Source organism: Astatotilapia calliptera, chromosome 4 (assembly GCF_900246225.1).
Source record: "Astatotilapia calliptera chromosome 4, fAstCal1.2, whole genome shotgun sequence".
NCBI lineage: Eukaryota > Metazoa > Chordata > Actinopteri > Cichliformes > Cichlidae > Astatotilapia > Astatotilapia calliptera.
This window is the reverse complement of record NC_039305.1, coordinates 180,495-195,141: the sequence shown is the minus strand read 5'-3', so window position 1 is coordinate 195,141 and position 14,647 is coordinate 180,495. Positions and strand designations below refer to the sequence as shown.

The window sequence follows — 14,647 nt, the reverse complement described above, 5'->3', positions numbered from 1 at the left end:
AGGTTAAGTCTATGCACCTCCCAAACCCAGCAGCACACATGCGTTTCTGTCTGAGAAACACTGTGACGCTGCTGCAGGAAGTGATGTCAATGATCTGACATCAAGAGCGCAAAGCACTCTGATAGATGAACGCTCCATGTTGTGACTGAAGCTTCTGTGAAACACTGGAATGTGCAGCTCTACTCAAACTTTGGATGAAAACCAAACAGCAATTCAGGTTCCTGATGGGCGGGAACCAGCTGCGTCTGAAAGTGGATCAAACCGCGGCCCAGAGATGAGCCTCAGCGTCACGTCCTCACAGACCGAGTCAGATATTAGGAGTACTCTCACTGGTTGTTGCTTTAGTCAGTCTCATCTTTAATTATGTTGTTTTTGCTCCGCCCACTTCCTCGCTGATTTTCCTTCATATTTAAGAATCGACTTAAACATTTCCAACGATCAGGAGCTTTATTTATGTTTTCAATTTAATAAAACTACAATAATTCAGATAGAGCCAGAACAGTATGCATTTAAATAAAGAACACACAACCACACACACACAACTGAGAGTTGTAAGGACTCTGTGTATAGATGGAGGTGTGGCTTCTCTTCAGTGTACAGCCAGCTGTTTTTGTGTGTGTGACACAGTGTGTGTGTGAGTGTGTGTGTGTGTGTGTGTGAGAGAGAGAGAGAGAGAGAGTGTGTATATGAGTGTGTGTGTGTTTGTGTCACAGTGTGAGTGTGTGTGTGTGTATGTGTGTGTGTGTTTGTGTCACAGTGTGTGTGTGTTTGTGTCACAGTGTGTGTGTGTGTGTTCAAAGCAGCAGTAATGACAGTGAAGAGAGAGAGGATGTAGTGAGGGGGCGAGCGTCATGCATCACCTCCTGTCTCCATCTGTGTGCTCCGTCCATCATGCTCCACGCTGAAGGCGGAGGTCAAAGGTCAGATATCAGGTGACAACATGAAAAGTATAGGAAGTAGTTCCAGGCCACAAAGCTGATTTTCTGTCAACCACTGGCGAATGAAGGGTTAAACTTCCCACAGCTGCACTGTGATTGGTCGGCAGCCTGCTCCTTCACAATAAAAGCCTCCTGCTGTGTGTCCACAGTGAAATTTGAAGCTGTGACAGGAGGAGGTGGGCTGGAGGTGATAATCATCACTCCTCCACAGGGACATGAAGGAGGAGAGCGCCGATTAAAGGAGCAGTCTGCTGCTTAATGATGATGAAGGACGCTGAAGCTCTAAGTGGTTAAAGCTCCGTGTGTGTGAACCGTTATCATCACAAAGTCATCATCGGGCCCTCAGCTCAGCTCAGACGGCCGATCCTCAGGCATAGCAGGGAGGAAAACCAGCAGTGACACACAGCAGGACGTTCCAGGGAAAATGTTGTGAGCCCAGATGTGAGGCCGTCCTGTGTAAGAGCTCGGCTCTGTGTGACATTCAGATTCGAAGATGCTGAACTCTGAAATAAACAGATTAACTCACAGCTGGCTACAATGGCGGTCAGACGAGGGGGTCAGGTCTTTGAGCCTAGTGGCTGGCGCCATGCTGTGGGTGCATGTCAGCCTGACATGATTGCTGGGTTTTTCACATTTGTCAGCATTTCCATGTTCTCCATGGAGGAGGTTCAAGTACTGGCAGAGCAAACTGAGACGGCAAGGTGCATGCTGGGAGTCGTGTGACGCAGAGCGAGAGACCAGTGTCATTGTGCATTATTGTGCATTACTGTGGTCTGTTAGTGTGTGCTGGTGTGGTCCAGGTTGCTTTATTTACACCTGCAGTTAAATTTGTTTTACAGAGAAATGATGGCGTTTGTCGTCACAAAACACACCTATGTGAACCTGACACACACATGTTTGGTCATCAGACACGATGAGTCTAATACAACAGTTCTTATTAAGTTGAGTGAGAGGAACAAAGCTGTTTCTATAACGCCTCACCCTGCATCTTGAAAATCAGCCCACAGAGGATGTAGCCATTATTAAGAAGTGATAAAGCCATCCTCTGTACCTGAATCTATATTTCTTAAGGCTGAAGGAAGTGAGTTACAGAGCCGAGGAGCAGGGCGACTGAAAGCTCTTTGCCCCATAGTGGTAAGGCAAGCAGAAGGAACAACAAGATGAGTGGCGGATGAAGATCTGAGAGAGCGGGAAACTGTGGTGCTATGAAGAAGATCACAGAGATAAGGAGGGGCAAGGTTATGGATGGACTTAAATGTGAGAACTAAGATTTTAAAGTTTATCCTAGTTTCTATGGGCAACCAGTGAAGCTGTTGAAGAATTTGGGAGATATGGTCTCTTAAGAGAGTATGAGTTATGACGGAATTTTGAAGAAGTTGAAGTTTATGGAGGGACTTATTGGGGAGACCAAATAAGAGTTGGAATAATCGATCCGGGAAGCAATAAGACTATGGACAAGGATGGCAGCAACATGGGAGTAAGGAAAGGACGGAGTCGGTTAATGTTACGTAAGTGAAATTCATACCGGGCTATGTAAATGTGAGGCTGAAATGAAAGCGTACTGTCGAGTATGACACCCAAATTCTTTACCTGCGGGGAAGGAAGGATGGGGGGATTTTCTATATTAATGGAGAAACTGTGAGATTTGGTTAAGGTAGAGGCCGTGCCAACGAGTAGGACTTCTATTTTACTACTGTTAAGTTTAAGAAAAATTGGAGGAGAACCAAGATCTCCATAAGACAGTTCAAGAGGGAGGAAGGTGGGAGGGATGAATTAGGTTTGGAGGAAATGTAGAGCTGGGTATCATCAGCATAACAATGAGAATTGACATTATATTTTCGGAATATATGACCAAGTGTGTTAGTGTGGTGTGTTGGTGTGTTGATGTGCTAGTGTGTTGGTGAGTTAGTGTGTTGGTGTGTTAGTGTGTTAGTGTGTGGGTGTGGCGTGTTGGTGTATTAGTTTGTTAGTGTGTTGGTGTGTTAGTGTGTTGGTGTGGTGTGTTAGTGTGTTGGTGTGTTGGTGTGTTAGTGTGTTTGTGCGGTGTGTTAGTGTGTTAGTATGGTGGTGTGGTGTGTTGGTGTGTGGGTGTGGCGTGTTGGTGTATTAGTTTGTTAGTGTGTTGGTGTGTTAGTGTGTTGGTGTGTTGGTGTGTTGGTGTGTTAGTGTGTTGGTGTGTTGGTGTGTTGGTGTGTTGGTGTGGTGTGTTAGTGTGTTGGTGTGTTAGTGTGTTGGTGTGTTGGTGTGGTGTGTTAGTGTGTTGGTGTGTTGGTGTGTTGGTGTGTTAGTGTGTTGGTGTGTTGGTGTGGTGTGTTAGTGTGTTGGTGTGGTGTGTTAGTGTGTTGGTGTGTTGGTGTGTTAGTGTGTTTGTGCGGTGTGTTAGTGTGTTGGTGTGGTGTGTTGGTGCGGTGTGTTAGTGTGTTAGTATGGTGGTGTATTGTTTGTTAGTGTGCTGGTGTGTTAGTGTGTTAATGTGTTGGTGCGGTGTGTTAGTGTGTTAGTGTGTTAGTGTGTTGGTGTGGTGTGTTGGTGTGTTAGTGTGTTGGTGTGTTAATGTGTTAGTGTGGTGAGTTAGTGTGTCTGTGTGTTAGTGTGTTGTGTTGGTGTGTTAGTGTGGTGAGTTAGCGTGTCTGTGTGTTAGTGTGTTGTGTTAGTGTGTTGGTGTGTTAGTGTGGTGGTGTGTTAGTGTGGTGGTGTATTTGTTTGTTAGTGTGCTGGTGTGTTATTATGTTAGTGTGTTGGTGTGTTGGTGCGGTGTGTTAGTGTGTTGGTGTGTTAGTGTGTTGGTGTGTTGGTGCGGTGTGTTAGTGTGTTGGTGTGTTGGTGCGGTGTGTTAGTGTGTTGGTGTGTAGGTGTTAGTGTGTTGGTGTGTTTGTGCGGTGTGTTGGTGTGTTGGTGCGGTGTGTTAGTGTGTTAGTGTGTTGGTGTGGTGAGTTAGTGTGTCTGTGTGTTTGTGTGTTGTGTTGGTGTGTTGGTGTGGTGAGTTAGTGTGTCTGTGTGTTAGTGTGTTGGTGTGGTGAGTTAGTGTGTCTGTGTGTTTGTGTGTTGTGTTGGTGTGTTGGTGTGATGAGTTAGTGTGTCTGTGTGTTAGTGTGTTGTGTTGGTGTGTTAGTGTGTTGGTGTGTTAGTGTGTTGGTGCGGTGTGTTGGTGTGTTAGTGTTTTAGTGTGTTGGTGTGTTGGTGCGGTGTGTTGGTGTGTTAGTGTGTTGGTGTGTTGGTGTGCAGTGTGTTGGTTTGTTAGTGTGTTGGTGTGTTGGTGTGCGGTGTGTTGGTGTGTTAGTGTGTTGGTGTGCGGTGTGTTGGTTTGTTAGTGTGTTGGCGCGGTGTGTTAGTGTGTTGGTGTGTTAGTGTGTTGGTGCGGTGTGTTAGTGTGTCTGTGTGTTAGTGTGTTGGTGTGGTGTGTTATTATGTTAGTGTGTTGGTGCGGTGTGTTAGTGTGTTGGTGTGTTAGTGTGTTGGTGTGGTGAGTTAGTGTGTCTGTGTGTTAGTGTGTTGTGTTGGTGTGTTAGTGTGTTGGTGTGTTAGTGTGTTGGTGCGGTGTTTTAGTGTGTTAGTGTGTTGGTGCGGTGTGTTGGTGTGGTGTGTTGGTTTGTTAGTGTGTTGGTGTGTTTATTTTGTTGGTGTGTTGGTGTGGTGAGTTAGTGTGTCTGTGTGTTAGTGTGTTGGTACGGTGTGTTGGTGTGTTAGTGTGTTGGTGTGTTAGTGTGTTGGTGTGTTGGTGCGGTGTGTTAGTGTGTTGGTGCGGTGTGTTGGTGTGTTGGTGCGGTGTGTTGGTGTGTTGGTGTGGTTTGTTAGTTTGTCTGTGTGTTACTGTGTTGGTGTGTTAGTGTGTTGGTGCGGTGTGTTGGTGCGGTGTGTTGGTGCGGTGTGTTAGTGTGTTGGTGTGTTGGTGTGGTGAGTTAGTGTGTCTGTATTTTGGTGTGTTGGTGTGTTAGTGTGTTGGTGTGTTAGTGTGTTGTGTTGGTGTGTTAGTGTGTTTGGTGTGTTGGTGTGGTGAGTTAGTGTGTCTGTGTGTTAGTGTGTTAGTGTCCAGCCCTCTTCTGGCGTCGGGATTCCAAACCAGTTCAGACCATTTAAACTGATTCTAGGAGCGTGGCTCAGTTTTTTCAAAATAAAAGTCTTTCAGGTCAATAGCACAGTGCTGTGTGCGTGGCAGCCTCGGATTGTTCAGCCTCTGCTTTGTTGAGGCTCAGACCTGCAGCAGGAAGTGCTTCCACTGGCTTTTGTGTAAAGGTTGTGCTGTTGTGTGAGTGGGTGGCAGCTTTCCTTTGTGTTTGCCGAGCTCATTACGATCCTCTGATTCTTTTTATGCTGCTCAGTCACGAGGCTCCGTGTCCTCCACACATAATTCATGTCAGAGTGCAGAGAGCGGGATCAAGACTCCAATCAAAGGAGTTTGATCAGACTCACACTCGGCAGAGGAAGCTCGTTACAGACTCATTATTGTCCTGAATGAGTCTCATTTACAGCGGCTTCATTTCTTCTGAAAACTCTGACATGCTCTGACATCTGTTTGATTTTAATCTGTTTTTGTGGCTCATCATTGATCAGTGAGGAGCTGCTATGTTGCCTTCACTGCCTTCTGTTCCTCTGAGCCTCCACAGTTTCAAGTCTCTCAGCTGTTGGCCAGTCTGCTGCTGTCTGTTGTGGACTGACGGAGCTTTGATGTATTTCAGGTTTCAGGTTTTGCAGTAAATTCTGTAAAATTAGAAATATCCTCAGAGTGACGCTGAAAAACTAGTTCATGCATTCTTCCAGGCTGGACGACTGTAATTCATTATTATCAGGAAGTCCTAAAAACTCCCTGAAAATCCTTCAGTGAATCCAAAATGCTGCAGCAAGAGTCCTGACAGGGACTAGAAAGAGAGAGCAGATTTCTCCTGTATTGGCTTCCCTTCACTGGCTTCCTGTTAAATCCAGAATGGAACTTAAAATTTCCTGAAACTCTGAAGTTGTGCCAGTCATAGGGAAGAGCACCGATCCTGCTCCACATCCAGAGGAGCTAGCTAAGGTGGTTCAGGATCCTGAGGAGCTGCAGGTCTGATCAAGTTTCTGGTGAATGATGAATTCAAGTGTGCAGGTTAGACAAGACACAGAGGCTCCATACCAGGAGACATATGGACCAGCAGCACCTCTCAACCAATCAGATCGCACACACACAGTGCACCCCTGTGTGTGTGTGTTCCAACTGATCCGATTTGCGGTGTCGCTTGGGCTGGACGAGCCTCCGGAGGCAGAGCGGGCTCAGATAATGAGGATGGTTTCTGCAGCAGCTGCAGGACGCTGACGTAACTCCTCCCACTGAGCTGCTGAACGCGCTGCCAAGATCCAAACATTCATGGCAAGAAGACGGAGAGTGTGCTGCACTCAGCTAGCGATCTAATTTTAGCTCAGAGACACAACAGTAGATCTCTGCGGCCGACACATTTACTGTGTGTGTACGTGTGTGTGCATGTGTTTGTGGGTATACCTGTTTAGGTTGCTCTGTTGGGACCTAAACTTGAATGTTACCATTCTTGTGGGGACCAACTGCCTGTCCTCAGAGTTTACAGACATGTTTGAATCTCAAATGTGGTTTTCGTGTCAGGGTTACAGTTAGGCTGAGGGTTAGGGTAAGCATAGATGTCCTTACTAAGATATCAAAACGAGAATGTGTGTGTGTGAGACACACTGCCAGCTGAATATCAAACTGTGAAGTCATGCTGTGTGAATCATGGCGACATTAGTGAGGAATTAACAGAAGACTCCACCTTTTCGCAGACTGAGCAGCTGATTGATGATCAATCACTGAGCTGATTGATCAGTGATCACTGGAGCTGTAGAGGCAGAGATGAGCGACAGGCAGGTGAGAGCTGAATATTTGCTCAGACTGAACGCCCTCTGAGGAAACACCATCTGATCTCACACTCAGATATGAAGGAGTCGGCACATGCACTATTACTGCTGTCCAAACAAACAGAGCACCTCAGAGAAGGTCCTGAGACAGAACATGACCCAGCACATAGCTCCGATGAGAGCGCCACCTTGGTACCAATGTAGCAGGTCCACTGATTTAAACAGGCCTCGCCAATCGCAGTGCATTCTGGGTAGTTGCTGTCATGTTATTGTTCATCCAGAACCAAAACAAAGATGGACACCAACAGGAAATAAGAGGAAAACTCATGTGAATGATCAGCAGTTGATCAGATTCAGAGAGAAACAGCGAGGCGGTCCGATGTTCAGCCCGTCTGTGGTGTTTGTGGGCGTGGGCGAGTCACAGCTCTGTGATACACGTTTCTGCATCTCTGACTCTGCAGACAAACACTTTAGTTTCACTAAACTTCAACTGTGAATCTGAAAAATGAAAGTCATTCATTGAAGCAGGCTTATGTCTCTTATTTTGGTGCAGTCTTCATTACTTCACTTCCTGTTCTGGTGCTGAAGGTGATCTGCCTCCTTCTTCCAGCTGATACCCAGCCACTTGTCATTGGATGGCTGACCTCAGCTGGTTGTTGCTGTGACCAATCACAGCTCAGCGACCTGACTCGCTGCTGTAATGGACGTCCGCTCCAGGCGTGCATTGCAGCAGCGTTGCATTCCTCCTCTGTGTTCCATTATCGCCGTAGAGGCGATGCAGTGCATTCTGGGACTGCAGCTGCATCATTAACAGGAGGATCCTGAGCTCCGTATCATATAAATGAGACATTATTAGTCAGTTAGAACAAAAACACAGAAAACACGCTGACGAACACTGCGCCGCTCAGCTGGATCATCGCCGACCGCTGGTCATGTGATCGATCTGAACCGAAACTCTGCTTTCAGGTGGTCTTCGTGTGCGTGGCGCTGAGCGGGCCAGTCTCCCCGGCTGAGTTAACCTGCGAAACTTTGATCCTGCTGTCGACCAACTTCACAGGTAACTTCCTGTTTGGGATTTCCTTTGACGTGCTCAGTGAAACCGGAGCGCCAACACCTTCTCTGTGTTCTGCCTCTCAGCAAGGACCTTAGTCCTGCTCAACCAGACATTTACCGTCAGCAACTCCTCAGGTCTGTATCACACACTCACCTTTGACTTTTGACAAGCATCAGCACCAGGATCACCATGAGGTACTCTGCTTTTCGCCATGGCTGTACTCTCAAGGTGTACCTGTGCAGTACTGTTTAAGACTCCAACAGGAAAATTAAGAGGTGCTTCCTGTTTGAGTCATTCTCTAACTTTCATTGTAGACTTCAATAATATTTACCAAAGGTGAGTCTCATGAAGTAAAGTTCCCTACAGGTCCTTCTGCCTCTCACCTATCGCTCTCTCTTTGCAGGTGTGTACTGTGACCTGTCGGTGGATGGGATAGGAACCTGTTGGCCTCGGAGTGCAGCAGGTGAGCTGGTCTCCAGACCGTGTCCTGAGCAGTTCAACGGGATCCACTACAACACCACCAGTAAGTGCCACCTGCTCAGATGTAGAGACTATCATGCTAACACGTTCACAGACAGTTTCTGATGTGTGAATGTGACGACAGCTACACACTTTCTCTCAGACACAGGCAGAGTTTTTTCTCTCATAAATTTAGATTTTTGTTTATTTTTTTACCTTTAGGGGCAACGACGAGCTGTTGACCGTTCTCTCCTAGAGGGGGCATGTTTTTCACAGTATATACTCTGTCTCCATTGTCTTCAACTGATCTTTATCCACAGCCAATCAGAGGCTGCCAATTAAGTGTCAGCCAATCACAGTTTCACACTCTGTGTTCTCAGTGACGTCCAACACCCACTCCGTACCAGGAGGAGCTGACTTCTTCTGTGCCAACTGTCTTCATTATATCCACTGTGTGTGTGGGTGGCATAAATGTCCTGTTTAATTAAAGGTTTAGGTTGCCAATCGAACTTAATAGCATGAGTCATCTGTGTGTGTGTGTGTGTGTGTGTGTGTGTGTGTGTGTGTGTGTGTGTGTGTGAGTGAGTGAGAGAGAGACCAGCTGGAGCTCATGTTTCACTGGACCTTCATAATTTCTTCACACACAGAAAAAATCTTGCCTCTGATGTAATTTGGCATCTGATCGGGTAACATGTTAATAAAGCGTCTGTCTGTGGGCACTGATGTATTGATCTGATCAGACTGATGTAAATCAAACACAGCGTGCACTGATGAGGTGGGTGATCAGGGGCGTAAGGCCCTGATGACAGCTCAGTAGTTGCCATGGTTACACTGGAGTCGAGTTGGGTTGTGTTGTCTTCAGATTCTGATCAGTTCTCTCTAATAATGATTGATTGAGATATCGATGGATGATGAGGTCCAGTTCTGTTTGTGAGCTGTGAGTCTGAGGACCCAGAACCAGATCCAGAACCTGAGCTGGTTTATCGATGTCAGGGAGAAGACATGTCAGAGGGAATAACTGTGGATGAAATGCTGTTCCTAATTTAAATAAATTCAGATCAAACTGAGGTTATTGTACTTGGCCCTGAAAATCTTAGAAATATGGTATCTAAGCAGATTCTTACTCTGGATGGCATTACCTTGGCCTCCAGTGACGCTGTGAGGAACCTTGGAGTCATTTTTGACCAGGACATGTCCTTCAACGCACATATTAAACAAATATGTAAGACTGCGTTCTTCCATTTGTGCAACATCTCTAAAGTTAGAAATATCCTGTCTCAGAGTGACGCTGAAAAACTAGTTCATGCATTTATTACTTCCAGGCTGGACGACTGTAATTCATTATTATCAGGAAGTCCTAAAAACTCCCTGAAAAGTCTTCAGTTAATCCAAAATGCTGCAGCAAGAGTCCTGACAGGGACTAGAAAGAGAGAGCAGATTTCTCCTGTATTGGCTTCCTGTTAAATCCAGAATTCAAAATCCTGCTCCTCACATACAAGGTCTTAAATAATCAGGCCCCATCTTATCTTAATGACCTTGTAGGACCATATCGCCTCTGTCAGTGCGCCCCAGGGTGGCTGTGGCTACAGTGTAGCTTGACATCACCAGTGTGTGAATGTGTGTGTGAATGGGTGAATGCGTAAAGCGCTTTGGAGTCCTTAGGGACTAGTAAAGCGCTATACAAATACAGGCCATTTACCATTTTATATCACCGTATTAGAGCACTGCTGGTTTACTTGTCTAACTAGGGTATTTCACTAGCTGAGACCACATCCTCATTTAGATCTGACAACAGATGCTGAAGAATTGTGAACTGATGCTGCAGTTTGGGGAAGGCCTCATAGTGGACTGACAGCAGTTACTCGGCGGATCCCCAAAGAAGGAAACCCCCTAAAAGTAGTAATGAAGTGCCTTGAGGCAATAGAATTGAACTGAATTGAACTTTACAAAGGTCTTGGAGATTCTTGCAAATATACAATTGGTATGTTTGTAATGACCGGCCAATTACAAGCCTACCCATGGTCAGAGATTCCTTTGCTAGAAGCGGGTGTTGCTGCACTGATGCAGAAGGAATGGCCAGAGAAAAGATTAGGAGAAACTCCAGACAATGAGAGAACTTGATGAAAGTGTGAAAGAAACCAGGATCTGGTAGAAACGTGGATAAACACAATGATAAACAGTTTTTGAAGGTGAGGTGTGCTGGAATTTTCTAAGGTTGAGGTAATTGGTCAGCGGACCATGGGGGCTTAGACATGAGCTGATTTTGAAGAGAACCACCTTCTGCCATAATAACCACCAATGCAGATAGATGAAGGAGCAACATCTGTTTAGAGCTGAATGTGGTCAGGGTGGGACAACTGATCATCAAAACGAAAGTGATGCCATTCCTGTGAGCGAGACGTTGCCAGAGCGATTATGGCAAGGACTGATGGTTTAGATGCCGCAAGTGGTAGCAATTATGCACAGAGCAAAGTTTAGGTGTCCAACAGGAAGAGCAGCAGTCCTTTAGCACAAGAGGGAACAAGGAGAAAGTTTTGAAGGACGAGATTGATACAATTAATGTGACATTAATACTTCTCTGAACAAAGAAGCCTGGAACTAAATGTTGTCAAGGGTTACGCCAAAAAAAACCTCCTGTTTCTCTTCTGACAATGGAACGCCAAGTTCAGTGAAAATTGACTTCAGGGTGGATACCTCAAGAGCTGGAGAGGTGATATGACCAGGAAATCGTTGAGAAGATGGACCAGATATGGAACTTTATGGTTGTTAGAGACATTCCAAAGTAAGTCTCCAAATGTTGATTCTGTTCATCTGGACGTAGCGTTTTGTGGGAGAAACGTTTCATCACTCATCCAGGTGACTTCTCCAGTCTCAGCTGACTGCAGGTTTCAATCTTATAAACAGTACGTTTGCATAATGACTGAAACCAGCCCACTCAAGGAACAATGGGCTGGGAGGTCAGTTCCAGGATCTAAATCAAGGATTTATACATCGCGGAAAACTAAACAACCAAACAGAAGAGCCACCTCGTCAGGCCAGGGCCCTGCAGTCTACGCTGGTTTGAGGGCAGAGTCAAGGAGGCCATTTACATGAAATGGGAAAGACCGTCTCTGAATCGAGGAGGGGGCCCAAGGGTACATCTGTCACGATCGTACAATGCTGTGATTGCAGCCATTCTCCACCTCTCTGTGAATGGGTTAGCAGCAGCTTTCCTCTGGTTCACCTGATGCTCCACCTCACGAGGCACGTGATCAATAGTGGGACAGGACAAGGACAAGTCCCAATAGGGCTTAATATCTGGGTCTCTCCACTGGCTGGTACTAGAACTGAAGAAGTTTCTCGGATGAAATGTCTCCAAGAAACTTAAAGAGGTCCAGACGCTTTTCTTTCCGAGCTCCTTACACCGTCTCACTGCATTCAATCATTACTTATTATTAACCTTTTCATGCATGAATTATAACAACCTCAATCAGGTTTTTTGTTCATCTTTAGGCATGAAAAAAAGATGAAAAAAAGATTTTTCAACTTCATTTTTTATTAAACACAATATTTACATTACTGCAAAGCAGAATACCAGGAACCTAAGGCTGGAGGGTTGTCTGCTCACTCATCCAGGTAAGGAATCCCAAAAGTTAATTCTGTTCGTCTGGGAGAAACTTTTCATCATCATCAGGTGGCTTCTCCAGTCTCAGGTGAACAGAAGCAACCTTTTGGGACTAAGTAGGGTTAATTCAAAAATTACTATTACTTCTATTACTAATTGGTTTTGTCTCGTGGGAGTGTCTTTATTTCCACAGTATTAACTCCAGTTTTCGGGCCCTGTTACATACATTTCAGGGTAATATTACTCAACTGTTAACATATTTGCTACTTCTATAGCACATTTGATTACAACAGCAACGATGACCAAAGTGCTGTACAAAAATGCAAAAATGCAAAACAACTAGTACCAAATAACTTTGGTACTAGTACTAATTTGATAGTAAATTACAAAATACCACAGTATTACGTTCTTGTTTAGCCCTCGTTAGCCTGCTATTACCACTTTATTACGAGCTGTAATGGAAAAAAGAAAACTTTATTCAGCTGTAAAGTCATAAACAAAGTCATCATTTGTTTGACATCAGGACGTGTTGTTTTAGTTAAGCGCTTCATAAGAGAGCAGCTGGATTCTGTGGTTCACATCTGTCAGAAAACTGTTTAACTCGACTGAAGGCTTCACGGCTCAGGTCATTACTTGGACAGGCTGACAGAAAAAACAGACTTTGTGAGCACGGGTGGGATCAGCTTTTTTAACCTGTAGCTCTGTGACTCGCGTGTCATGTGACTCGTATTTTACCTGTACTGACAGTAACGCGTTGATGTTTGTGTTCAGATCGGGTCTACAGAGAGTGTCAGGTGAACGGCAGCTGGGCGGCTCGAGGAAACTACAGCCAGTGCACCGAGATCATCGTCCTGGTGAGAAGCACCAACGCCAATCACTGATCAATATGCTCTGACCGTGTTTCTATTACTGATGAGCTCGTAAACCCGAACAGAGCCTTAACTAACACGATGTTTGGTAGTAATGCACAAGTCCTTTTAAAGGAGGAAATCATGATCAGTGTGTGGCAGTTTAAAAGGAGTTAGTGCAGGTTTCACTCGTATGTTTGTTATTGGGCCCAAAATGAGGGTAACGATGTGACATCACTAAAGCTCCGCCCACCCTCTGTCATTACTCTGACAGACCAAGGACGACTACGTCCCCAGATGATACATGGGACAGGAAAACACTTTCAGTGTGTGTGTATCTTTGTGTGTGTTCACACGTCTGCTGGGTGATAATGGTCTTCTCTGATATTCTCATCAATATTGGATTTAGATTCACTCTGAGTGTTGTCTGATGACATCAGAATGCTCATACCACCCGCCCGTCTGTCTGTCTGCCTCAGGCTTATATACTGGTGTCATCAGAGCATGACACACATACCTACACACACACACACACACACACACACACACACACACACATATATGTTGGGTCTGTGTTTCCACATGCCCCGCTAGTTTAGAGACTTATTCCTCATGAAGAACGGAAAACAAGACAGAACATCTTCAACCGGCTTTTTACCCGCTAACAAGGGAAGTTTGGTCAGAACCAGCTCCTCACCTGTCTCTAGCCCAAATCCTTCAAAGAGTAGCTTCCCTCGCAGCTATTTATTCCCATGATAGTTACAGTACACAATACAACACAACACAAGTACCTCCCACCGTAAAACCCCCCAATGGTTACAAAGACAAGGCACTGTGTGTGTGTGTGTGTGTGTGTGTGCACGTGTATGCATGTGCAAGAATGTGTGTGTGTGTGTGTCTGTGTGTCTGTGTGCGTGACTTCCTGATCACAACATCCTTGGTCATAAAGGGGGTAATCTCCCCCACACCCAATATATGGTTCAATTCCTGTATTGGTTCTAGGGCTGCCACGATTAGCTTAACTAGTCACGATTACGTCGACTATCAAAATCGTCGACGACTAATTTAATAGTCGACGCGTCGTTTAAAGCTTTGTAAGAACACAAAAGACGCAGGAATAAGTAGTAGGATTTAAGAGTGTAATAACGGACTGAAACAGAAGATGGCAGCACTGCATGTACAAGGATGCCAGCTGCCGTTAAACCCCGAAGAAGAAGAAGAAGCTGTGTCCCAGAATTCATAGCGCGGCCCAGCTCAGTTTCCAACAATGGCGGCAGCTAGTTAGTTTTAATGTTACTCTTATTATTCTTTCTGGGTCACAAAATAAACGTTTAACATATTTTCAGGCTGGAATGTAGCTGTGTAAACCTCAAATATCTGCTCAGTTTATCAAAACACCACATACTTTCAAAAGTGCTCCGACGTTTTCGGAGACGTCTGTTACCCACTAGCTTGATAGCTAGCCGGGGGCTAGGCTCACTAGCGCCGTGAGAACAGCGGACTCCCGGCAAATCGTTTTCAAACCCACCGCCGTCTTTCGCTACTCAGGTTAAACATGATATATTTTTTTAGTATTTTATTTGTTCCTGAGTAAATCTGTTTGGCTGAGATTAAAGTTATAGTTTTTACACAGCGGAATAAACGTCAAGCAGACAGCTGATTATCAGAAGTGTGAGATGCTCCAGAATTTACTCCGGTGTCCTGTTATATTTTAGATAGCAAGGAGTTTATTAAACTTCACCGAAACAATCTGCAAATTTCATTCAAATTTACTAAACTATCATCTTGTCTTTATTGTTAGTTAGCACCTTAAACACTTAAAGATGTAAGCTAATGATAGTTATATAAGAGCAGATGCTGCTGGTGCAATAAGCTGTACGTTTTACGTCCAACGGATGCATGATCTGAT

The 14,647-nt window shown here is 45.2% G+C and overlaps 1 protein-coding gene across 2 annotated transcripts in view; it reads left to right on the top strand.

Moving 5' to 3' along the window:
• The window catches only part of crhr1 (corticotropin releasing hormone receptor 1), a 30,106-nt gene that overhangs the window by 685 nt on the left and 14,774 nt on the right, over positions 1–14,647 (top strand). Inside the window, exons 2-5 of one of the 2 annotated variants that reach the window (XM_026163779.1) lie at positions 7,740–7,830; positions 7,911–7,961; positions 8,231–8,350; positions 12,662–12,744. In XM_026163779.1, coding sequence (XP_026019564.1) covers positions 7,740–7,830; positions 7,911–7,961; positions 8,231–8,350; positions 12,662–12,744 — 345 coding nt within the window. Of the gene's footprint in view, positions 1–7,739; positions 7,831–7,910; positions 8,103–8,230; positions 8,351–12,661; positions 12,745–14,647 lie in introns of those variants that run through there. The other variant, XM_026163780.1, reaches the window with a different exon arrangement.